This window comes from Accipiter gentilis, chromosome 12 (genome assembly GCF_929443795.1).
Source record: "Accipiter gentilis chromosome 12, bAccGen1.1, whole genome shotgun sequence".
Taxonomy (NCBI): domain Eukaryota; kingdom Metazoa; phylum Chordata; class Aves; order Accipitriformes; family Accipitridae; genus Astur; species Astur gentilis.
The window spans coordinates 33,987,784-34,014,502 of record NC_064891.1 but is presented as its reverse complement, the minus strand read 5'-3'; the positions used below and the strand labels follow the sequence as shown (position 1 = coordinate 34,014,502).

General features: G+C 48.6%; 1 protein-coding gene across 6 annotated transcripts in view; it reads right to left on the bottom strand.

Annotated features, from left to right (window-relative positions):
• CXXC4 (CXXC finger protein 4) overlaps window positions 1–26,025 on the bottom strand; it is a 39,854-nt gene extending 13,829 nt beyond the window's left edge. For 3 of the 6 annotated variants that reach the window (XR_007507890.1, XR_007507889.1, XR_007507891.1), the window contains exon 1: window positions 24,874–26,025. Coding sequence is in view for 2 of the 6 variants with exons in the window: in XM_049815550.1 (XP_049671507.1) it covers window positions 7,411–7,455; window positions 24,874–26,001 (1,173 nt within the window). In the remaining 4 variants the exon portion in view is untranslated. Of the gene's footprint in view, window positions 1–245; window positions 1,239–2,397; window positions 3,741–3,764; window positions 7,456–24,873 lie in introns of those variants that run through there. The other 3 variants (XR_007507892.1, XM_049815551.1, XM_049815550.1) reach the window with 3 other exon arrangements.
• Window positions 26,026–26,719: the final 694 nt, after the last annotated feature.

Genomic DNA, 26,719 nt, shown 5'->3' with positions numbered 1-26,719 from the left:
TAAACCCTGAAAGTTTGTTTTATTTTAACTTTGTTTCTCACTGTCAATGAAATCAACTTGAGAATAAGGTTTTGCTATTGGAATTTCCAAGTCTACTACTGATAGCACCTGTGGAGATAGCTACAGAGACCTGGTTAAATCAAGTCAAGGTTTGCACCTTCACGACTCCATTATTATTAATTTTTTTTCTGAAAAAGGGAAAAGAAGTGACACAAGGAAACTCTTCATCCAGTTCAAATCCAAGTTTATTAGCCTGTAAAAGTCTGTTTCCACACAGTAATAATAAGAAATGAGTGAATGTTTACGGAGCGTAGCATAAAAATATACCGAGTCAGCCATAGGTTGGAGTTTATGATTGCTCACAAAAATTAATCAGCAGATCACATGGCATTGCATCAAAAAGGCAAATCGGTCCTAGGAACGCAAACAATCAGGATAAAAAGGCAAAACAAGTAAGAGCAGAATGTCAGAAAGCAATAATTAGTTCACAGTTCCTAATGTGGGTGACAGATTTCTTTAGATCAGGTTATTTGCCCACTAATTCTCCAAAACCAGGTTGAAAGCCAGCTGTTACAATTTTGCATTAAACAGTACATTCTCGGTCAACACATCCGCTGGTCAAATTCACTATTGATCTCTAGGTATGAATATTAAAATGTAGGCACATAAGAGACTAGGTATACTTAACAGTCCAGCTACTTCTCCTAAAGCCTGGTGGCCTCAGACACTCGCAGCTAGAAATCAGCAGCTAACGCAAGACACGCGAGTCGAGATATTCTAGTCACTCTCCGGATGTGCAAACCTTCTCTCCTCTTAAAAACCCTCCAGCATGCTACCTGCTCATCAGATCTGGGGAGGGACACCTCTCTCCTGGGCGCAGCAAACCTGATCCCCTGGGAGAGCACGGGGTGTCGGACAGCTGGCACAAACTTGTGCGTGTCGCAGGTACCAGGGAGGCGGCGGTGGGAACGTCCCCCCCGGGGTCGTGTTTGCTTTGGTGTTGATCTCCTGTAGGGTTGTGTCTGACGGCCAAGCTGATGTTATGGACTTTGCTCACAAGCTACATGCGACGCGGAGAATACCCGTGTTAGGAGACTGGGGCAAGCAACAGGGGTTTCTGACCTGGGCTAACTCTTCTCTCTCAGCTTCAAAAGGAAAACGTCTAGCCAAAAGGAGATGTGTTTCTCCTAATGTTTTGGGTTTTCCTGAAGAAGTGCAGAGGGTTAGTGTTATTAACTCTGTAAAGAGAGCAGATTTAAGGCAGTAAGGGAAGAAAGGTGTTTTCTTCTCAAATGTAGGATGCTTATACATATCATAAACCAAGCCGGGGAGAACTACACTGAATAATTCATCCAGGCTCTGGCTGACATCATGACACCTGCAGATCTTTCTACAAGAATTCTGCTGAATTATTTTCTAGCAAAGATCCTTGACTCTGCAAGTCAAAGGGGCCTTATACAGGCCAATGAACCCACAATTACAGCATCTTCTCTTACGGGGAAGTCGTATTAGACCAAGAAGTACCCTCAAAGTTTATTGGGAAATTAACCCATTAAGGCTAATTTCTAAAACCCCTTTTTCAGGGAACGGGCAGTAGCACAACAAACTGTTCCTGCTTGTTAAATTGAGAATAACGTGACAATCCTTTAAATATCATTTGAAAACTTAGAAGACCGATGGAAATACTTCTCGAACATTGCAGCTTCTTTCGGCAGTCTAGATCCTTGCCTTGCAAGATTACAATTTGCTACGCGCTATCCTTCATTCTGCCTATCTTAGGCAAAACTGCCTTGCTGTAAGACCCAGCTGAGCGTGTCCATCCCAAAAACCAAATGGCAAACAGAAACAAAGCGACGGTGGGATCCTGACATCTTTGCTGATGTTCACCTTTCTTTCCTCAGATAGTTCCAGCGGTCTCAAACTTTATTGTACGTTCTGCAGTTATTACCGAGAAATGTATTTCTTACCTTTATAGATTTGGGGGCCATCTATCCATGCTCACTGTGCACTGGTGACCGAGTAGGTCCTTACAGTGAAGGAAGGTAGAACTTATAACTAAGTCACCTATATAATATCTTCCAATTTCATGAGCTATCTAGTAAAGCCCATGGGAAGCTGTGGAGGACTTGAGCCTCCCAGAAGGCATGTTGCCCCGTATCACTAGACCGCTCATAATTTCAGACTTGTTCCTTGGAAAAATATGAGAGAGCACTGAAATGGCTAGCGGCAAAACCAAATTGAGTCCAACACAGCCTAAAAGAATCGAGCTTCCACACAAAAGAGTATTTTCCTTCCTTTTAATAGGCTCAGTAATGACTTTGTCAGTTTTGGCTTTGAAGAATTACCTGCTTGTTGTCTGGGGGGTTTTTTTAGATATTTTTTTTTAATTAAAAAATAAAAGCTTAGAAAAAGCTAGAGGTAGTTTTAAGCTGAAAGGTTCATATCTGGGGTGAGTATTTCTCTGGAACTGAGGGATGTTTTTCATTCAGACTAGTATAAAACAATACTCGAGGGGAAAAAAAGTTGAAAGAGAAAGCATTAAAGGAATAGGAACTCAGAGACCTCTTCCTGCTTCCAAATCGACCATCTCATGAAATGAGTGTATTTCCTCCCTGTGAATTCTATATTTAATCCAGAGAGATCACTGACTATGCCTGAGCAACCTGGCAGCCCTTTTCCTCCTCTTCAAACAGACCTCAAGATTCACTCTTGGCATTGTCTAATGAGTGGTCTACATCTCCCAAGAACATATATCCTTACGGATTTCGATAAGAGCAGAGAGGATCAGTGGAAAATCCACTTCTATTCCTTTCACTTCTGTTGCTTTCTTTAAAAAACAGAAGGATACACTGAGGCTCCCCCTGGAAAATCAGTTGGCACTGAAGGAATCTCACAGACCAAAGGACCTACCTCGTGTTTCAAACTCTTTCAAATCCTGTTTGGGCACCTAAGAGCAGACATTCTGTTTATTAAAGGAATATTCGCAGAAAAATGACATTCCAAATTTCACCAAAATCAGGTGATGTGCTGCCGGCACAGTCACGAACTTTCCCACCTATCCGAAGCTGCTGTAATGTCGGCAAGTAGTATGGGGAAATAAAATAGCACAAGGAAACCGTTTCCTTTGCTATGTATAGTTCATGAGGCAGGTAAAGAGCAGAACTTTGAACTGAGCAGCAGTAAAACAAAACGGAAGACATCGTTGTCATTCTCTCACAAATCCTATTCGTAACCCCAAATACCCCAACAGCAACGGGATGATCGAATCTCAGGACTATTGTTTGTTGCAAGAGTTACAGATGAGATTTCACCTTCGTATGCTTTTCCCCATGAAGCTAACTGTTAATTTATCACATCACCCTCGCTAGTCCACTCTTTTTATACAACAGAGGGCTGCATTAAAGGGTTGAAGGCTCTTCTGCAATCTGTCTTGCTCCTACTTCATTAACCTTCTCGTAGCCTCAAAAGCTCAACGTACCGTCCCTGGTCTTTAAAAAGGCGGTATTTTTTTCTGCTATTTTAAAAAATCCAGAGTACAATGTTACCTTCAGGTATACAACTTATGGGGTTTCCATCGATTGCCAATTGAGAAGGAATCAGTTTTGTAGCTATTGTACTGTCAACGTCATAAGCATTCATTCCCATACACAAGACTGAGGTCAGCATTTGGACCTTCTCGCTCATTTTGAGGATTCTTTTTTAAAAGAGGTTTTCTTTGTTTAAGATCCCACAAACAAAACCTGTTTATGGAAAAAGAGAGATATTTTGAATACTAAAGTCCTTTATTCAACAACACAGAAATATCACAAAAACAACTTTACTGGGCAAATTGAATGTTTTTATACAGTTTTGTACATGCCCCATAAGTGATTATTTTTTTCATAAATACACTGTTTTCCAAAACTGTTTTTTTCCATAATTGCACAAGCATACATACACCTTACACAAATATCTATTAGAAAATTTAATAGATAACTGCACAGTTCAGAAATAGGAGAACACTGTGAAAGGAGTACATTTCTGTGGCCCGTGTTTCTGAAAAAACCCTCCTAGTTCCCTGCAATTGTGAAAATGGAGTACTTTCTAACATAGGAGCTGTCTTTTATTCACTAAGAATACAGTAGCGCTCAGCATGAAACTGCCAAATTTAATAAAAACAAAATCTGAAACATTTAGCTGTTACATGAGAACCCACTGTTTGATATCACTATGCATCTAACCATGATCAAAGACCCACTACTGCTTTTTGCTGAATGCATTCGACCCTGAATGGTATGTTCATTTAACTACTTTCTTTCTTCATTATTTGATTACAGATATAGCCCATTTAAAGACTTTATATTCTTTAACATTAATTGTAGGACTTACATACCAGGGGTTCTGTACAAAAGGGAGTATTTTCCCTCATAGGGAGGGTCTGTTATTAATTGACAGAATGGGTACGTGTGCCTCCCTTTCAGCCTTACCATTTTTCATAAGTTTATCTGGGGTATGCCAAAAATGCTTCTATTAGGCTTAGTGCTCACACTTAGAAGATGGCAAAAGTACGTTCTGCTTTTTTTTTTTTGCCACCACCTCCCCCCCCTTTTTTTTTTTTTGCATTGTGAGAATGAAAGACAGAGAGGAATACAACTTTTCACACTGGAAAATGGTGTTGGACCTTGTGAAAAGCACAAATTTGGTAATTAGAACTTGACAATAATCCGATTGACAAATGTGTATAGAAGAGGGGGTGGGGTGGGGGGGTGGGGTGTAGGGCTGTGGTGGAGAGAGACAGGCCAGAAAAGGGATTTCCTTCTTCAAACATCACTAATTAAAATGGTCTATGCACACTACACCATATAAATACTGTTTCAGCAAAAGCTAAAAATCTGATGGTGCAAAGGAACAACATCTGAAATGAAAACCATATGGGTAAATCAAAGAAAAATCAACTCTTGTTCATTTTCAATAATTAACAGGTTTGCTTGTTTGTTTGTTTTAACAATTTTGAATTGACATGTAAAACACCACAATTACAATATACAGATCCATCAGTTCTTTAAAACAAAATGACAAAACAAAAAAAGAAACCACATTAAGACATGCAACATTAGGGTATTAGACAGTAAGTACATTGCTATGAATATCTTTGTACACCTAATGTAGCCTGAACTTAATTTTGCCTCTGCTTCTGTAAGAGCAATCACAGTTTTCCAAAAAGCAAGGCAAGCCAGATGTGCAAATAAGGCTTCAGTTTGTAACTCAATCAGCGTTTTGATAGAGAAGACCTTACAGAGCTCATATTGGTCAGTAACAGAGGCCCTAACCAAAAAGTCTCCAACACAAAAAAAATCCATAGACGGCTGCCATACAAACAGACGTAAAGCTCATCGAATGGGTATTGGATGAATATTCAACTGAGGATCTCTTACAAACTGCGAGAGGGGCACCATGACAGAAGCATTTCAGGTGTGACATTCCATCTCTGAAGCCATGTATGTGACGTCATACGACGCAAAGACATAGACACGTGCATTGACCCTAAGTTGAGGACGCAGGTGTACGCCCAGCCCGCCCGCCACACTCCTCCAGCTCCCCCAGGTCACCCACGCTCTGCCCGGCCCTGCTGACACACACGTGTGACCTCAGGAGGTTCCTCCTCCTCCATCCCTCGGTCTTCGCTTTCTGGGCCATTCTCAACACCCACCAGTCCTGCGAGCTCCCTCCCCTGCCAAAGCCGGCATCTCCCCTGCCTGCACAGGTCCCACACAGCAGTGTTCCCAACCACCCCCTGTGCTTCACCGAGTGAGAGTGACCAGGGGCCAAAGGCTGAAGTACTTAGCAAAAAACAGAGAAAGTGCTGAAACAATAGGAGATTTGAACGTGCTGTGCATCCTTAACCGGTTATTCCCACGCCCAGCACCTTGTCTGTGAAACTTACTGGTAGTCCTATCTCGTACAAAATGATAAATCTATCAAATACATGGCACAACAGCATTGGCTTACTTTGATGGGATGGCCTTCTCACTCATGAGCGCTATGACGAAGCCAAGCAATAAAAAGTGATGATCTACTGATAATAAGTATCCCTAAGTTCAGTATCCTCCGTATTTTTTATGACATGTGAGTTATATCCCTCCGTGCGCTGCCTTTTTGAGGAGCAGACATTTCCTCCACGCAGCTAGAGCAGGAAGAAGAACGGCGGGGCATTCTTCTGGGGGCCTAAGGGACCAGCCGTTCAGCAAAGCCGAGATGGGTGGACCAAGAAACGTGTGGGGAGAAGCGGCCTTTTTTTAAACATTTTAAAGAAAAAGTTCATTTTTATACCACAAAAATATCCAGGCTCTCACATGAACACAAGTGCAAGTGAGACCCAAACCAGTCCAACTGTCAAAACGCACTTAACTGTGAAGAGCTCCACTTGGACCAAAAATATGGCATTCCACTTCATAAAATATTTACTCCATTGACTGAAAATGTTACATAAGAACTCATAGGTGAAGGGTAATTAGGCTGAGTCGTGATTTTTTCTAAGGTCTTGTACTCACTTTGTTTTGCATTCTAGAACAACCTTTATATAGACGACTGGTTTTGCACATCCGCCTATGCTGGGCACTCCACCTCAGAGCACAGTGAAAAGCGAGTCAGACACCAGACAGCATTTTTGGAGAGATACCCCTCTGTAAAGCTCCTTTGGAAGCAATGCAAGTGCACAAACCACTACTCTAATATAGTGCTTGAAAGATTAATCTTAAATGTTATGTCTTCCCCTCTTACAACACCACGACGGAAGGTAATTGCTAGATGCGTCACGATCTTTTTTATCTTGGAAAACTTGGCATCAAGTCTCTATGGAAGGATGCATGGTAAAACAGTGCTGCTGTTGCTGCTGTTGCTAAACAACTAGCAAAATAATAGTTAAAGCTAGAATTTATTGCTCCGGATTTAACTCGCAGAACCACACCGTTGTGTACAAACCGTTAATCTCCATAGATGCTCAGACATGATTGTCTCCTTGTGTCTAAACACACAAAATACAAGCGGCTATCTGTACAGTTTACAGTACTGAAACACATATATTTGAAAATGAAGTATAGATATGTTACTTTTCAAAGATACATGACTTTATAGCAGGGGTTTACCCAAACTTTTTTTTTTGTTGTTTTTTACAGCCACTTTAAAAATAGACAACAACTTCACTAGTATCGCTAAGTTACATCAAAGAAAGAATCAGTGTACTGAATGTGAAGAAGCTGGCCAATTCCCCAGGCTCCCAGATTTTTGTCTTTTGCTTTTGAGGAAACCCCTATACATAAATGAAAATAGTATCTGAGTATATTCTTCAATGGTGGACTAAGCAGTTTCTTAAAACAAGACTTTAGCTTGCCATTCACTTCGGACTGCCTTGAAAATAAGATACACTACTGCTTAAAAGAACCATCGGAATGCTTCAGCGCTGGGAACAGGTGTTCTCTAAAAAAAAAGCAAGAAAACAAGTTAAGCTTTCTTTTGCAGCATTGGCATACTTGAGTTCTTCTAGTTGTTCTTTTCCTTTACATTTTAGGCATACTTTCAGTTATCTAGGAACAACATGATGCCTCACGTTGCCTGACAATTAATAGAAACAACCTTTCTCCAAACACACACCATTTTAGGATCACACGCGATACATCGTACCCAGTATATAACACACCTAACGTTCTGTCTTCTCCTTAGTTAGTTAAACAAGGTAGTCATGGAAATGAAAACATTGCTAGAAAAAAATCTCCTGGAAAACAGACAGTGCTTTTAGAATAACCACACAGTTGTACAATGGTTTGTGCCTGTGCCTCGGCATACTGGATGCGCGGTTACGGCTTGGTGGGTTTGCAGGTGAGACACATGCTTTGGCAAGAACACTTCTTTTCATAGGGGAATAACGAAGGCATTGAGAAAGCATGCTGTGTCTACAGATGCCATGGGAGCAGAGGTCGGCATTTTCAAACCTCAGGCCGGCCACCTCGTTCCACGTTTTAAGTTGCAGTGCAGAAAGCACTTAAGCACGTCCTCGACTTCATTTCAGTGAGGGAAACATCCTACCGACCTGGGGGGGCGCTGCCCATGCACTTTCTTTTGCACGCATGCTGGACCTTGGCTTACACAGAAATAGTCTACTTGCAGAGTTGCCACCCTCCCTCCTTGTCCCACCTCTTGTCCCTCCACAAAATGATAGCCTCTTGCATTCAGGTGCCTCCATACACGTTTGAGTACAGGCAAATTCCCTCCACAGCCTTAAAGTACAACATACATGAGAGACTGAGGGGCTGAGCCTGCAAGGGCTGTGTCATTTCTGGGAGGTACTTCTGGCCCTCCATTTCCTTCAAAGTCAAAAGATGAGGAGAGCACCCTTGAACCCATGCATCTAGATCCACACATCCCTCCTCCAGAACTAATGATGATGCACCGACCGGGGAGGTGAGAGCAAGCCCTGAGATGGCTTTCTGTCAGTCAGTGCCAGCTCACGAGTACTTGTTTCATTAAGAACCGCCGACAAATAGTAGCATCACGTCCAGCGAAACACCCCTCAAAGCAAAACTCTGGAAATTTGCAAATAAATACTCGTAATGAAAGAGTTCTCACTGATTTTGCTGGTGTCATATATAAATACCATGTCTCTTTGGGAAGGACTTCTTTCATTTTTGTTTCAGGGAGGACCTTTTAAATGTTTTCCTAGTTTTTCCATAAAAATCCAATAAACTATGGACCCTACAGTGTACAGCGTGCATTGTACTTGATGTCAGAATATTTCTTTCTGAATTCCAGGGAACTAACTGCTTATTAGTATGGCAAGTATTTTTTGTTGAATAATTAGCTCATTTTGTGATAGCCAGGCTCAAGCAGTACACGGCTCCTCTTTTTTGTAAAAGCCGTATGGAAGGGGAGCTGTTATTGTTATGTTTATCGCTCGTGCCCATGGAAATACCAGAGATGAAAATACTTCTGCTGTGTCACCAGAATTCTGACCTGCAGTCAATTCAATACCCTCTCCCCCTCCACGAATGCTAGGCTTTAATAAATCATCCAAAAATTAACTTCCCAAGACAATGAGCTGGTTTGTTGAATACAATCGCCCTGACCAGTATGAGTTTTCTTTGTGTCGGTGGTCTAAAAGTGGGAATTGTTCATATCCATCTTTGCCAGTCCCTGTTCTGCCCCGTTACATGTGTTTAGCATAAGCACAAGTAGTGACAAAGCACAGCAGCCCTCCTCCCCAGGTACGCCGAGGAGAGCTAATGCAATTGCTAGACCATCCGCACCGGTCTGTGTGGGCTGTAAGATGGCTGCTGAGAGCGAGGTATACAGATTTATAATTTATAAAGAGGTTGACTGCAGAAGAGGCTGGAGTTCGGAATGACAGGAAACAATCACACGACCAAATTGACCTCAAAAGAACACCCAAACATGCAACTGTATTAAACTCAATAGATTGCCTTCACCTGAAAACTAAACATAATATTCCGCTGTGGGTCCATCTGCCTAAACACAAAACCACAGCCAGACAGAGAAATTTAAAGACATAGTGACTGAGATGGCCTTTATTTATTTTCTTGCAGCATCAGGTTGAGTTACTGTCAGACGTTGTCATATCAGCTGGAAGCAAAGGTGCAATGTCTGATTAAAAGGTCATTCAGACCTTTAAATACACAGAATAATATTTTTGAAGGGCAAAGCTGTGGTTTAATACGCGTGCTTTTGAAAAACTACAAGATAAGGAATTTTGCATCCGCGTACCAAGTTCTAATTAAAGATATACATTTACAATTACATATCCATTGTGCTAACCCCTGATTTGGGAATGAATTATTAATCCACGCTTAAGCAAAAAAGAAAGCTTTTAAAATTGAATAGGTGGATCAAGTTAAATCTAAACCAATTTATGTGATGAAATCCATAGATTTTACCACTCCAAGAGTCAAGGTTATTTCCAGACAAAAAGAGACCCTTCGAACCCATTTAGTGGGTTCAGCACACCAACGTCCAAGCTTAAGCGCAATGACGCTCTACCGCCTGGCTCTATAAATCCGGGAGTCCCAGCTGGGGAATCAAACTCTCGGCAAGATCACAGCGCATTTCTGGATCTCTGTGCTGCCAGTGGGGAACTGTTATCCCGAGTGACAGGAAAGACAGATCCCCCTGGAAGCCTGGGGAAGGGTGGTGAGGAGCAGAACCAGAGTTGATCAGCGTGGTTTTGCTGCAAAAGCCTTCATTGCTCCTGCCGGTGCAAATGCTCACAAACGGTAGGCTCGCTCCCAGGAGGATGCTCAGAAACCTGCAGCCCCGGCGTCTCCAAGCGGGTAATGCCATAAAGCGTAGCGCTCGAGAGAATTTATCCCTGCGCAGACCCAGGATGAAATGACCTCCACGCTTTCAAACTCTCTATTCTGTTCCCTTCTTGCCAGCTTTCACTGCAAAAGAAGTAGCTCGAACATTTCAAATTTGAAATTTTCATTGTTGCCTTGAAAAATCAGCTTCACAGAGGGAACCGAGCGCGCTACATTTTTGGAGGTGGAGGTAAAAAAGGCAACCAAAATCAACAGAAGAGTGAAAATCCCCTCAGTTAAGCAGGAACGGAAAAAACGATACCTGCGTTATCTGTCCTGGTTGCCTCACGCAGCAACGTAAAAGCAGACCCTTGCCACATGTGTGTGCACGCACGTGCTGCCGACACATGTAAACAGCACACCGGCAGGTGCTGTACGTTCCTCACCAGAGACTCCGTTTTGACAGCTGAGCTCTGCATTTTCACAGCAAAAGCATTCATTCCAGAACGATGCCTCCCCCGGCCCCCCGGCGTGACCGACCGACTGCTGGAGCAAGGCGTGGGGTGCCAGACAGCAGGCTCTGCTCGCCCAAGGCCTGCCTGTTTGCCCAGCCCAGCCCCATCCTACGAAACCTGCTGGAGATGCCTCTCCCCTTGCCTCTCTGAGTCTCGCAGCTGCCTGAAAGATTTGGTACAGAGATCAGGAAAGTTGGCCGCTCCTGCTCGGGATGCTTGTGCTTGGGGTGCAGCCCAAATTCACAGCTGCCTAACCAAGACTCACTGTAAGTCATCTGTATTATTATTTTCTGCAAGGCTAGGGAATCACTTGGGTTGAGGTGAACCACATTCAGAAATAAAATCGGATAATAAAATGTATCAGAGTGCTACATGATTATGACCTAATGCTTTACCGACGTTAAAAGATGTTGCGTTATGTAAGAATCCTTTGATGTTTGATCCATGAGCAAAAATCCTGCTTTCATTGAAGCAAACTCACACGTTGGCTACAGCAAATTATCGGCCAGACGTGGCACTCCTCACTCCTCTTGAGGAGTCCTGGCTGAAATGATCCAGCTCAGCAGAGGCCCTTTGGGAAGGCTATAGCAGCTGAGGTTCAACAAGATCTGGGCTACTTGGCAGTCCTTGGAAAGACCTACACGACCACAGAAACAGACAGCGGTGAAGGAACTATGTCCTTAATGGACCTCAAATTCACGTGGCAAGGCAAATGAAACCAGGGGATTTCCCAAAACAGTGGGACTGGTGCTGGCCACATAGGGAAAAATGACCTTACCAAGGGTCTGCACAGAAGCCGACATGAGCTTCTCACCCTGGAGGACAATCCCTTCTCGAACTGCCTTCCACAAGAGGAGCAGTTTGGCACTTAGGCCAGCGGATGAAATTTGGCCTTCTAAGTTATATATGTGTGTATGTATATCTCAATATACACACACATGCACATCTATAGATTTATGAGCAGAGACAGAGAAATCTGGTGCTCCACGGTGGCCAAGAAGTTCAGCCGGGAAGTCACGGCCTCTGTGCGAAATGCAATTTGGATCAATCGGCAGCCCAGCCCAGCAAACACTGACCATCCACTGGCCATAACTCAGCGACCGTATGCTTTTCGCCCACCTGTGCGAATGTGGGCGACCCACCTAACCAGTCCCACAAAACTCACATGACTGCCGGCGAGAAAGCAAACCGGCCTTTCCTCCACGTCACGCCTTGCATTTCCAGCGCTGCAAGCTAATTCAGGTGTCAGCTTGATGACGCCGGAAAGGACGTCAAACGTACACACAGCATTGCACATAGATAAACAGGGCAGACTCTGGTGCAAATCCACGTGCTCCAAAACTGACTTTCCATCCCCAGTTTCCCTCTCCGGAAAGACCCCTCCCCAGCCAAGCGCTGGGCTGCAGGGCACGCGCGGCGGTACGGACCGACGGAACAGGGCCGTGCATCTCGCCGACGACGCGCCAGCACCCGGCAGAGCGACGCCATCGCCCGACCCGCTGAGCGACACCGTCTCCTGACCGGCGGGCAGGCACCTCCCCGGCGGCAGAGGCAGCCCACCGGCTGGCGGGCGAAGGATGCCAGCCACCTCTCCCGTGCCGGCCCGCTCTGCCGCCGGTGAGCGCGGTCTGGGAGAGCATCTCCCCCTCCTTACGTGCCTAAATACCGAGCCACCCTGAGAGGAAAGCAGCCTTTGAAAGTATCTATGGCCCACTTTGTTCCGCTCATAAATATACATTACCTACAGCAATGACTTTGGGGAAAAACCTCCCGACGCTCAGATTCAGCTCACACAGAGTCTCCTTCAGTGTTTTTCTTCAGGCGAGGAGGCTTGGGGGCAAGAAACCGGTGGTGTGAATTGCATCTCCTGGAAACGCGGAAGGAAGGAAAAGGCAGAGCCTGGCACACGGCGGCGCGTTTCCCCCAGCCGCTCCGCTCCCAGCCTGGGAGGCGCGCCGAGAGTCCCACCGCGCCGACAGCGAGGGGGGACCGCCTCGCGGCTTTGGCACACGTGCACGCCGCCGGCACGGGAGAGCTCTGCGCGGGAACAGCCTGCGCCCCAAACCCCTGGCATCCTCCCACCCAGCCGCAGGCCCGTGGGAGGGAAGCAGCAGCTCTGGACGAGGTGTGAAACAGTCCACAGAGCTGCCGGTCCCCACAGCTGCCAAAACCCCTGGCTGCCCACCGACGCCGTGCTCCTGCTCGCTGTACGTGTTATCAGGCAGTAACAGATGTCCTCTAATAACGAGCTTATTATCGGACTCAGCAAATAAAAAGGGACACGTACGCCAGGTCAGAAGCTCGGTGGTGAGTTTGCTTCCACAGCCCACCTTAAAATATCTCTCCTAGACCCGAGCCACGGGCCTGCCTCCCTTCGTACCAAGGATGAGATTTAACATTTATTTTAAAAGTCAGCTTTATTTGCTCCGAGAGGACGTGCATCTGCGTGCTGGCAGTTATTTTTCCACTTGCGCTGCGTATCTCTGAGGCCGTGTTTGAGACAAACCAGATTAGGAAACTCATTTGACTTTCTCTGCCGCCAGCTCCACCACGTGAAAAGTAAACCTCTACCACGGGACATTGCAAACAGAAATTTACAAAATGTACTCCTAAGTCAGGGTCGTGTTTTGAAAACCCAGCTCCTCTCGAATAGCTCACGCGGAGGTAGCCTCAGGAGATTTCAGCGGGGCTAACTGGGGAATAAAGGATTTGTGCCCATGGTGACGGAGACCTGCCGCTGTAGGGCCGGATCCTGCCACTTGGACTCGGCATCAGCAGCAGGCAGTAGGTCCCCAACTAAATCAATAGGATTAGTCTGAGGAGTAATATGTTTCTCCACAGGAGAAAGAACGAGCAAACGTGTCCCTCATTTACATTCAGTACACACCATAGTTTATTTTATATATTAATTTTTTTCACTTTCTATACGAGATTAAATTTGGGGAATGGGTAAACAATTTCACTTTTTTGATCTGAAAAAACGCATAACACCATTGGGGAAAACAGATGGCAAATACAGATCAGAAATCATAAGGAATTCAGACTAATGCTGTCAAAGAAAACCAGCTCAGGCCCAGGAAACGGTAGCGACGGAGCCCCTCTCCGTGCCGGCGAGCACCTACAGCGAAGAGCAGCCACGCTAGCTTTCAGCGGAGCGGCTCACATGCTCCACCATCGGCCTTGAAATCCCCGAGGGGCCACCTCGAGCCGCTAAGCGTTGCTCGCACCGAGGCTGGCAGGCACAAGCGTCGCCCCAGGATGCAGGCAGAGCCCTGGAAAGGAACAAATCTCCTCTCCCCTTCCCTCCCAGGCTGGGAGTAATTGGCTGCGGTCGCCTTCCAGCACACTCCCTCCCTTGTGCCAGCGCAGCTCTTTTGGCCAGCAAGCCGAGGGACGGAGCCAAGTCTCCACCTCTGCCGTCCCACTTGCTCCCGAGGGGAGCGGCTGGCTTGGCCGCCGGCTTCCCCGTGCCTGGCACCCCACGTGCGGGGCTGGCAGCGCCGGGCAAGCCGGGGTCGGGAACTCCTTCTGCCGTCTGCTACCCTGCAGCCGCGTTCCAGCTGGCCGCGCTCCGGCCTCGGACGGGAGCTCCTAAAGGCTTCCTGGCACAGGCAGCAGGGAACACATTGGAGGTTTGGGTTTTCAGGTTAGGGGTCTCTCACGTCTCACTGCCAAAGGGATTCACATTTCTTTCCCTGTTTCTACGTCCCTCTCGAGCAGTTCTTGCAGTTCCTTCAGTTTTTCAGCTATTCCTGCACCTGAGGATGGAGCTGCTAAGCCTGCCAGAGTGCCTATTCAGCTTCCGCGACTATTTTGCTTTTTTTAATTTATTATTTGCATTCCAGCGGCATCTGAAGGCCTCAGGCAGGATGAGGGATTGTTCCTGTTGGTTCTCCCTGCCCAGCCTCTCAACCAGTAAGTCTGGCCTGTCTCCTGCTTTTTCAGGGACAGGAAGGGCTCGTGCAAGCTCTAACACAGTGTTACTTCAGAGCCAAGACTGATGCTAAGCAGGTCAGAAAAGCTGTCACTCAGTGCTCCCATACTGACTGTGGGAATTAGTATCAAATAGCCAAACATTTTATTAGCATAAAGCAGAAACCTCTGTTGCTGAGAAAAGTTTTATAGAGAAATTCTTGGATGCAGGTTTGTTACCACCACGCAACATAAAACCCAAGACCCTACAATGCAAAAGACAAAAAAAAATGAAATATCCACACCAATGCTCAGCTTCTGCTTTCACCTAGGACTCGCCTGGTTACTTCTGCTGACTCTCCTCTGTCAGACACTATCAACTAGAAGTGTGCCTGCCTTCTGCAGTGGATGCACCACGTGCATACACCTCCCCCCTGTCTCACACACACACTGCCATTCACCTTCTCCCTAATCAAATCTCTGTGAAGACCATCCATCAGTCCCTATCATTTATCCTCCCCACACACACAAGCTCACAAAACAGAATTATTCTTGTTAACATTCATTCCATTAATGAGAAATCCCTGCTGGTTCGTCATCCAGTGGTACAAGTCTTTGCACTCACAGCCTGACATCTCTATCATCCTCCAAACTGCTGCTCTGGGGTACAGTAATCTCTTACGGACTGGTCTCCAAGCAGAGGGGAGGCACGTTTCTCAGGACCAAACCTACATTTAAATCTCCTTCCCCTAGAGCTGCTGGGCCTTCAGCATCTTCTTCTCCTGCATGGAACCTAAAATCAGCTATGATGCCTCATTGGTTAGCTAACTGCTTCTGTCCTTTGGGATTCTTCATACGCTGTTGAGAAAAGAGCCAGTGAAAAATATATCCATTAAATGCTCGACCTCTGCTTGCTTGTTTCTTTTTCTGCAACACTTGCAAAAAAAAAAAAAAAAAAAAAAAAAAAAAAAGAAATTCACTCAAATGCAGTAGTACTCTGCTACCTGGGCTGAGGGAGGATTTCCAGCCCATGCCTAAGACTCATTACAAGCGCCAGCTTGGCTCCCTCACAGCCAGTGAGCAACACGTATTGTCCGATTAGATGCAGGGAGAGGGGCAGCAACGCAGACTCTTATACAGCAGGTCACCACAGTTCCCGACTGGAGGGGAAAACATTAAAAGATTGCAAATGGCTCTGAACCCCATTCATTCCCGGGAACGTCTTCTGAAATTTTCAAGGACGACAATTAAGACCCATCTCAGTGATTATTTTCATGACACCGTCACCTCCGCTGGACTTTGACCTCCAATTTATTTTACATCAGCTACCAAGCAACCAGCCAACTGTGATCTCTGCCTCAAAGAGCCCAGACGAACTGGTGATTTAGGGGGAACAGGTTACTAAGTTTGTGTCATCGAGTCCTCACTCGTCCACTCGCTGGTGGCTAGCTATTCAAACCCACGACTCTTCCAAATATATTTTCTCCTCTTTTGCTCACTCTAAACCCAACAGCCTCTGCTTGACCAATGCCACTCACTTTGGAGATCACGTATTTAACAACATATACTCCTTGCCTCTCCTTTTCCGTTTCTGACCTCTTTAACTGCACCACAACAATCACGCTCTGCCCTCCCCGTACCTTCTACACAGGTGGCCGGAGCTCTTCAGCTCTCTTCCCAGCCTGTAACTGCCAAGGTTGCTGCACCCCCTCTGCATCCCCACCCAGCAGTTAGGATGTGCAGAAGGATGGATGTTACTGAACCACAGTTGTTTGGGGGGATTTCTTTCATGACGATGGAGCAAATTTGTTGTGTTAACGTAGTGCAGACCGACATGCTGTCAGCATGCTCCAGCTTCCCTAGGACACGCAGGACAAACCACCAAAGAAACCTCTAAGCCCAAGCAGTCCTTGTGCAACAAATCATCACTTTCAGCCTTTCATTTGCAAGCATCCCCTCCCTCTTTCACATTTGTCAGCTCGTCTGGATGTACGCCTTTATCATTTCCTTAGCTCTTGAACAACTTGTTTGGCTCATATGACTCCTCCCATACCACATGCTCACCCCAATACCCAAATTCTCTCCATAAATTCCAGTCAATTTAAAAAAATGAACTAAAGAAACTGGATTACCCTGTCAACAAGGGCACTCGGAAAGCCCTGCTTACGCTCATCAAGGTCCCCTTCTGCTGTATGAAGCCTTGGCCTTTGCCCATAGAATTGTTGGGAAGATGGTTACTAGTGAGCTCTTCAACTGCCTCACCTGAATTACTAATGGCAAACCTCCTGCTCACAGCAGCAGACACATTCCGCGCTCTTCCCGCCAGGAGAGAACTCACTGTCATCTTCAGCACTACTAGCGTACCCTCCCTGTCAGCAGATCGGCCCCACGGCTCGGCTGGTCTGCCCCACGGTAACCGAGTCACTCCCACGGAGGAGCAGGCACCCCCCCGCCGAGGCTTTGCACGTGATAACCAGCCCTCAACCACTTTGCGTCCTTTTCTGTTTGAGCACTCTGCAGTTCTTCTTTCCTCCTCCTCTGTTCTCATCTTAAGTGATATCCATCCTGAACTCCGTAGGATTTCCCATCATTTTCCAGTGTTTGTTAAGTTGCTCCCTCCACCTCAAATTTTAATACTGCTTCTCCACTTCCTAAACCACTGAATAATCTCCCTCATCTCTGTACAAATAACTCCTACTCAAATGAAGTCTGATACCAGCCAATGAGGATCCTATATAGAAGTACCACAGAGACCATGGCCACAGCAGCCTGGAACCGAAAGGAATGCTGTCCTGAGACAGGAAAGGTGCAGTGTTTTAAAATGTCCAGCGCTTCAGAGACTGAGATAAAGGAAAATACGGAGTAGAGCAGGGGAAAGAATAACACCCTATGGTGAGTAAGGGAAAGGCGTTTGATGAGCTTGCTGCCCGCCAAGAACGCGGTATCTAGCATGACCCAGGCTGCCTTTATCCCTTTTAGGTTCTCATATCTCACTTGGCACTGGAGTGTCTGGTTAAATAGGAAGGAACAGAGAAACTCTGGAAAACAGCAAAAAAATTCAACAGGCTTCACGCATACCTGGCTATTGATTTTTATAGTGTTAATTAAGAGGATGCCTAGGAGTTCCAGGGAGGAGGAAATATTTCCCATAATGTCTGAGAGTAGAAGTTAACAAGCCTGCTGGGATCTTTTTAGCCCCTGCAGAGCTAAGGCTTCAACATTATTAAATGGCTGTCGCATCTAAAGTATGGTGCAACATAACTCAACACACAACAGAAAGCACAGGATGCTGAAATGGGGGGATGACTTCAGATTACGCCGCAGAGTAATTCAATTTCAGGACGGGTGTTTGCATGTGACTGAACAAGATACAACTGTGGAAAACAATAAAGGTACCCAAAAGAAGAGAGAAGACAGACACAGCAGGCTGGGCTCCCAAATAGCAAAAAAGCGTCAAACGAAACCGCATGCTTCAAGACTCTGTGGTTCAGTACGATCATTCAAAGTAGAGGAGCTATCAAAAAATACAGACGCTACAGAAGCAAAGAAATGCTTTCTTCAGATGGTGCTACTCCTCAGAAAACATAGTATCTGCAGGCAATTTTTAAGCACACAGTCAGTAACTCAGGAATTGTTAGCAACCCAGGCCAAGTCCCAGGGACTTTGTTACACTGACACGAGTTACTTTCTTATTGCTCCTAACTCACTTGGGTACATCTGAAAAGCTTTCGGCTTTAAAGCCTTTCCCTACGCAATCGGCAGCCGCTTCCCATTGCAACCAGCAATCGAAAGGATTATGCCGTATTTGATGAGACTTTAAGGTGTACATTCTAAGGTTTGCCTGCTTAGAAATATTTCATCAAGCCTAACGCTTAAAAACCATGCATTGTTAAGGAGTCAGAAGGCTACTAGTTTTCTTTATACAGATCCAAAGTTTTAGGATATTTGGAAAGGACCTGCTCTCAGTCATTGCTATGCATCAAATGCATGACACAGCATACAGAAATTAATATCTACCTTTTGTTTAGACCACATTTCTTTTGAAACCAAAAACGCAGTACTAAGTTGCTCTTCAAAAGGGACTGCTTTCTGACGTGCTAATTCATCCTCCAAGCGAGCAAGGTCTTCCCTGACTTCAGTAAAGGTGTTAGGTGTCCACCTGGCAAACAGAATTGCATGGAAAGTAGCCCAAAAGACCAGTAATATGAACAGGCAGACAAAAATTGAGACTGTTACCCACCCCCAATTGGCAGCGTATAACGTGATATTCACATATCTACAAGCTCGACTGCGTCTCCCTATATGAATAGGGCATGATGTGCATAGCCCGTAACATTTTGTACCAACACAGAACTGCTAAGATTTTCCAAACGTGCTGTAGCTGGCATAGGAGTCCAAGTCATGATGGTTCTGTCCACCTTCAACTGACATACGTAGTCCAAAGTGACTTAGCCAATTTGGGGAAAAAAAGAAAAAGAAGAAAAAAAAAAAAAAAAAGAAAAAAGTACTTACTATGCTAATTACTACTCTAGAAAAAAAAAAACTGGCTTCATTCATCATCCTTCTCACAACACACGCGACTTGTCCAGCCTAAACAATACGCAGAGATTTCGTTATGTCAGCTTAAAAAATTAGACTAACCAATCAGTCACGACACTAAAATCCAAAGCCTGGCGCAGAATCCTGACACCCCAACTGTATAACCTGTATTAGTACTTAGAAAAACGCGCAAGGAACTATTCAGTGCAATCAAAATGCGGAACCACCACAACCAGTTAACCTCTTTTACCATATGGACAATTTCACTGGCAAACAACCATAGTTCAACGATTTAAAGCAAGCAATTTCCAATGCAAGTAGAAAGCAGTGTTTCTATGAAAGAGGCTGTTAAGCCCTTGACTGGCCTACAAGTTTGCTGAATTCCTTGAAATTCTGTTCAGTTCAGTACCAAATCCCACCACTCAGAGATTTCCTTAGGCGGGAGAAACTTCGCTTTTGCCCCCCTTTAACAAATTACGCTGTATCAAACAGCAGTTTATATAATATATATTCTAAATTGAACGCTAACATCATGGGGTTTGGGCACTTCCTTTGCTTTGTAAGTATCACACGAGGAAAAGTTAAAAACAACATATGAAACAGTAAAACAGATGACATCCAACTCAACTTCAGAGGCTATCCCTTGTGCTCAGTAATTTGCCAGAACTGTAAGGAGACCAAAAGCTCGACTCCGCTGGGCTCTCAAGGCCCTCCTCAACCCCACGTCTGCAACGCATTCCCGCCTTGCAAGACGTGATCCTAACGCAGAAGGTCAAACAGGTTCAACGAGATTCCCAAGCGGCAGAGATCGCGCGCCGGTGAGGAAAGACGCCTGCCGGAGGAGGCAGCAGGAGCCCTCCTGTTTTCCCCAAGAACTCCAGAGGTCAAAAGGAAAACTCACCGTGGAACGTAGGTTTACCCCAGACACGTACAATCTGGATGAGAGCGACAAAACCCATCGCAAAACGCTCAGCAAAGGTCAAATCTCGTCCCGCCTCTTGCCTCCCCTGCTCCCTGCCAACACCATCACCGCGGGAGGGACCGTGCGCCGTGTCGGGAGCCCCGAGCGAGACCACCGCAGTCACCCGGCGAGGGCTCTCTTGGGGTGCCGGCAGGCAGTTCCAGCACCAGGCACCCTCAGGGTGAAGGGGAAAAACCGGCACGCAGGGCCGATCAGGGCTTTACAGCCAATGGGCAACACGAATCGCGCTCGGGACAGGCTGCGGTTCTTGCTCCAGCTGAAAACGCCCGGGGACAGGAACTGCTTTTTTGCCCGCTTGCACGGTGTTTAACACATGGGGAACCTCGGCCAGATGGAGGGCTACGAGGCAGCAGCAGGGAGGTGAGAAACGCTACCGTACAGCAACACTGCAGCGGAGAACGGCAACGCAGGCTACAAGGTGGTCTTTCTTTCCCCCTTCCAGTTAGCCACTTGCATGGTGTTAGCTGCCTTGCTCCTTATCGAGCTTTTCAGTTCTCCCTCACGCTACTCAATTCCATCGTGCCGTCGCTTAACTTATGCATGTAATTTAAAGCTAGATAGGCGGCAGGGAAATTGCTTCCTCCGAGGCCCATACTAATTGACCCCTATCCACAGAGCTCAGCAGTCTTCCCTTAACAGTGCTCACACGTGCTACCACAACACGAAGTGCAAGTTCGGAGGTTGCCAGCGCAGCCTCTCTCCCCCGTGGCAATGCCATATGGTGTTAAGATTTTCAGGATCAGATGCCGTTCCTGCTGAAATCAATCATCACAAGCCTATCCCCGGCGAAGGCCATCTCAGACTCCCGCTGGCTTGAAATGCGACTCAGCGAGGTGCCTCGGATTTGGATGCTGGTATTTACTATTTCAGGTCGGTATGCAAACGTTTACTTTAATAGCGCACATATCAATTAGCGCGGCTGTTCCGAATGAAGCGAGTGGCACTGGCTATGATGACAGCACGCCCGAACAGCGGATATTTCACGTTTGGGCCGAACCCTTCAGACCCTGCCAATGCGAGTCAGCCCCTCTGCCTGACTTTGCTGCCACGCTAATGAAAGCAAGGAGCGGGGCAACCGAGATTCATACGCTGAATCGGGATGGTTTCCTTCAAAGAGAGGGGGATGTAAAGTAACGTCAGGCTCCTACTCTTCATAACCTGGAGCAGAAGTTATAGACGCATATACCAATCAGAGGAAAATAAGTAGTCTCTATGGGTAAATAAAGATTACGTCTCTTTAAACCGACTGTAAATCTGAATGAACATAGAATATACATACACAAGTAGGCAGCGTGCAACGTGACGTCAATCTTATTTTTATAGATTTATTATTACCGTACATAAAATTTCCTAGTAATAATAACATTCTATGAAAAATACTAGAGCATTGGGACACTTTTAAGGTGGAAATAGTACAAGAAAAAAATAGGAAAAAAAAATAATTCAAGCCTTTGAAAAAAAAAATGCTGGGAGGGAAGCATTCCATTAAAAATGCAAGGGTCAGGGACTGGAAAGCATTCATGTGAATCTGTCTTCAACTCCGTGTACTAACCTTGAGAGTTATATCCTATGCCTTCATTGCACCAGCAGAAGAAGAGATTTAAAGGCAAAAGAGAGAAATGGTTTCCGTGGGATCAGCCAGCTTACTGTTTATTGTTATTATTCTCATTTTTCGTTTATTTCGTTTTTAAACACAGTTCCGCCTCTTGCCTTGAATCATCTCCGCAACTTGCAGCCACTGTCGAGCACCATTTTCACAAATCTTACGAGCGTGTAGCGGAACGCGAGCCCCTCCATCCTTGTCGCGTTTCCTCGAGACCGTGCCTATGGAGGTGACGGGGGATCACCCACGCAGCGCCGTTGCTTCCCCGAGAGCGCAGCCCGAACGAGCCCCAGAATCTCGCTCCGGAGGGAGGCTGCCCTCGCCCACCCGCAGCCCCCGCAGCCCCCGCTGCTGCAGTGCCCTCATGTAGGCCCTGTCACTCTCCAACACCCTTCCAGCCGGTGGCCTTACAGCCAGCGCACCGCTGCTGCACATGTGCTCTAGGCAGCCCTGCCGTCACTCTTTATTAGTTAATTTAAATGGAAAAGAAAAGAAGAAGAAAAGGAAGAAGGCATAAGAAAACCAACCGTGTAAGAAGGTCACTCAGTTTGGGCACTGTTCCTCCCCTACTGACAAACCACATTTCTGTAAAGAAATGAGCCGCATCCCGTGACAAAACTTTGTGATGGGCCACGACCTGCAGAGAAGCGATGCCTCACTGACATCTCCACAGTTGGGAAGAGAAACCCGTTTCCTTCGAGTCACGGTACAGCAGCAGAGGAGCTTTTGTGTTTACGTATCTGGCGGAGCACAAACAGGAGGGAGCGAGCAAGTGGGGGGAGAGACAAAATGAAGAAAAGAAGTGAAGGCAGGTGGTTATGAGGGTACACAAGTGGCTAATAAAACCACGGTTTTTACTAGTCACAGTGGTTAAACAATTTTAACGGGCGGCATTCTCATAACACGCCTGAGCAGTTTTTAAGGCTGTTGAACACCTCTGTCAGGAGCAAGGAAGTTCTGGAAACGTGCTCAGAGATGCAGACGCACCCACAGGAAGATCTGATAACGTACAAATTCGTTTCTTCCAGAGATAGCTCACTTTCTGCACGAATCGATAAGCCATCAGAACCTATCATTTATCACAAACGTTAAATCCCAGCAGCATCCTGGTTTGCAAGCCTAATGAGGGAACCTGGCACACAAAGGCACCCCCGGAGCTGGGTGGCGCGGGGGGGACTCTCCACGTCTCTGGTTCAGAGAAGCCTCTTTTAGGCTGTACTCAGCATTATAATCCGTCATTAACAGACCAGAGCATTAAGTACCTTCTTTGCCAACTTACAACGAAACGAACAAAGGCATGTTATTGAGCAAAACAAGAGTTGAAAACCCAATCTAGCTTCTGGCACCCAGCAAGTCCATCCGGGTTTTTGCGTTAGTGACGCTGGGTCACCGTACATTCACGAAAAAGAGCTAAGAGGATGCAGAGCTACAAATCAAACTTTCAGCCAGGACAGTTGACTCTTGCAGGGAGAGGAATTAATTAGTTGGTTTAGATGAGGCTGGTCAGGAAAGAGTTAATGGTATCAGCCAGATGTCAGTTAACCCCCGAAATGTTGCTTTTGTCCCATGGCGGTACCAATACCAATGCCATTATCTCCATTTATTTAAGACAGACCAAATGAACGGGCTCTTGGTGCAGCCTTTTCCCTGGAATCCCTCATCCCACCTCTTCTGGGAGAGAAGTCCTGCAAGCAAGGAGGAAGGGAATAAAAACCGCTCTGCGCACACGCGCGCGCAGGCACGCACGCACACGGGAAAGAGGGAAGTTGCAATTTCTCACTTAGTTGCTAATTTCTGTGACTACAAATCCTGATGTCACCCGGCATACACTACTCCTCTGCACTAAATCCATCGTCCCCGACACCTTCAGACGCATCCGATACGTGCGCCTAACCGGCAACGCTGTAATTTTAATAATGACTGAGGATTAAGTACGATCACTAGTCTTTCCTCTGGCTTGTTTCCCTCGCCTAACGCTATCGACCAGTTTGCCATTTTCCTCCCGGTTGTGTGTTTTGGTTCCCACCGTCTGTCTGTCTGTCTGTCTGTCTGTCGTCCCCGATAACACTGACCGAAGCGTCTGCCGCACGGGATCTGGTCCGCCTGTCTCTCGTACGCCTAGCAAACCTGAAAACCTGTCGTTACAGCTTTGGGAAATGCAAAAGGTCGTCAGTTCCGAGGACGTGTCGTTAAGAACGACCGCACGTAGAGTTTGGTCAGAAATCAGTTCAGCCGTACCTCTGCTATTTTTCCATTGTGTTTTATACACCACGAGCGGGTTATTTCGTAAAAGACATTGCCAAAGAGATTACTTGGGCACGTTCCACCGACCGCGGGCGGGCTCTACGGCCAGTCGTCTGTCCTGGACAAACTGCTACCAGCCAACCTGGAGATGAACTCGCCATTACTTTCCCCTCGAACTTCCGACGGCGGGAGCCAGGCGTTCAGCTAAAACTTTCCCTTTCCCACCTCCCCGTCCCTACAAACCGGCCCGAATCGTCACGATCGCCGTGAAAAAACAAAACAAAACAAAACAAAACAAAACAAAAACAACCCAAAGAAGATGAAAAAGAAACCAGGGACAGCCAGCAGTCTGACAGAGAAATAGCACGGCAGGTAAACCAGGCGAGCAGCGTCTCGTAACGGCCACGGGCCGGCCGGGAGGGGGCCGGCGCCCCCCGGCTCTGGAAGGCTGGGCGCTGCGGCCCGCGGCGGGGGGGCTTGGGGGGGGTTGGTCTCCCCGTCCCTCCCCGGCGGGGCCGGCGGCCGCGGCCGTCGCCCGGCTCGGCGGGGCGCCGCGGGGGGGCGGCGTTTCTCTTGCCGGCGGGGCGGAGAGGGGGGCGGGCGGCGGGGCAGCGCCGCGGGGTGGCGGGAGGGGGGGGGCCGCGCCCGCGGCGGGGGGCACCCTCAGAGCCTGAAGGAGGCCTCGGAAAAGGGATGCTGCATCTTGAAGCTAGACAAGAAACACTGGAGGGGGGGGGGCAGGGGGTTGAGGAGGGACGGCGGGAGGCTGGGGAAAAAGAAATCATCTCCTCTGACCTCTAGCGAAGTGCCCGGTTTTTTCTTAAGCTCTTCACATTTCCTAAATTTGCAGATCTGGTGTCCCGTTTTGCGGTTCCTGCAACTGCTGCAGACTCCACAGTTGATGAGCCGCTTGCAGGGCACGCACACCCCGCAGCGTTTCCGCTTCTTCTTGGCGGGGTTGCCCGCCCCGGCCCCGGCCCCGCCGCCGCCGCCGGCCCCCCCGCCGCCGCCGCCGCCGCCTCCTCCTCCTCCTCCTCCTCCTCCGCCGCCCCCCGCGCCGGCGGCGGCGCCCAGGGCGGAGGCGGGCGAGGCCGAGGCGTGGCTCTGCGGGCAGTCCGCCAGGTTGGCGATCTGGAAGGCGCTGTCTGTGACGGCGGCCGAGGCCGCGGCGGGGGAGTGCAGGGCCGTCATGACGATGACCCCGGGGGGCAGGGAGAGGCCGCCCAGCGCCGGGATGGCCGAGAAGGTGCCGACGCGCTCGGGGAGGTTCATGATCTCGGCTTCGGCGGCGCCGCACTTGAGCTTGTTCATGCACTCGCCGGCCAGCGGCCGGCAGTGCTCGGGGGAGAGGGTGGAGAGGAAGTTGCCGTTCGCCATGGGCAGGGCGGGCTGCTCGGCCGGCGGGCAGCCGGGCTTGCCCAGCCGCTGCGAGTCGCTCCGGTGGTGCATGCCGCCCCTGCCGGCGTGCAGCGAGGAGGCGGCGGCGGCGGCGGCGGCGGCCGCGGAGGCGGAGGCGGCGGCGGCGGCGGCGGCGGCGGCGGAGGAGGAGGAGGAGGAGGGCGGCTTCCTCGCGCCTCCCGCCGCGCCGCCGCCGCCGCCGCCGCCGCCGCCGCTGCTGCCCCAGAGCATGGCGGTGGCGGCGGCGGCCGTGGCGGTGTCGCAGTTCCAGGGGGACATGCCGATGCGGGCGGCGGCGGCGGCGGCGGCGCTGGGAAAGATGGGGGTGGTGATGCGAGCGATCTTGGCCGCCTGAGGGAAGGCGCCGCCGTTGGTCTTGTAGAAGGTGGCGAAGGAGCGGTACCTCTCCATCTCCGAGTTGTAATCCACAAGGCTGTTGAGGGCCCCCTCGGGCAGGTGGCTGTCCTTGGGCAGCCCCGGCGCCTCGGGGTTGGGGCCGCTCTCCACACACACGTTGGTGTTCATGGTGGCCGGGTCGAGGGGGGGGGGACGGGGGTGAGGGGACGGGAGGGGGGGGGGGGGGAGAGGGAGAGGGGCGGGGGGGTGGTGGTGGTAGTGGGGGGGGGGGGGGGGGTCGTTTAATCCTCCTCCTCCTCCTCCTCCTCCTCCGGGCGCATTCCCGCCGTGGGTGCCTGGCCGGGCAGCCGCTCCTCCTGCATCCTCACGGGAGCTGCGGCAGCTGAAACACAGAAAGTCGTTTCGGAAGGGGGGGGGGGGGGCGCTAACGGTCGCCAACGGCCACCCCGGGGCGGGGACGGGGGACACACGAGACGACACCGGAGGGGAGGGGGAGGGGGGGGGGGGGGGGGGGGCAGGGCACACGCCGCCGTGCCCAGGGGCTTTGAGGGGGCGGCCCCGGGTGGAGCAAGGCCGGTCCCGGGACAAAGCCGGGGACCGGGGGACACGGCCCGGGAGCTGCCGCCCACCTACCATGTCCACCGGGGAAAATGAAGCGGCAGGGGAAAAAGGTGGTGGTTGGGGGGGGGGGGTATTAAAAAAAATAATAAATGAGGCGGGGGGAGGGAGCCGCCAGCTGCCACGGCGTCCTTCTGCGCCCGGCGGTCATTAGCACAGCTGGCTCCGCCGGGCGCTGGTGGCGGCGGCCCCGGCCCTCCCCGCCGCGGGTTGGGGAGGGGGGTGGGGGGGGGGGGGCTGCCTGCGGGCCACGGGGGAAGACGGGGCT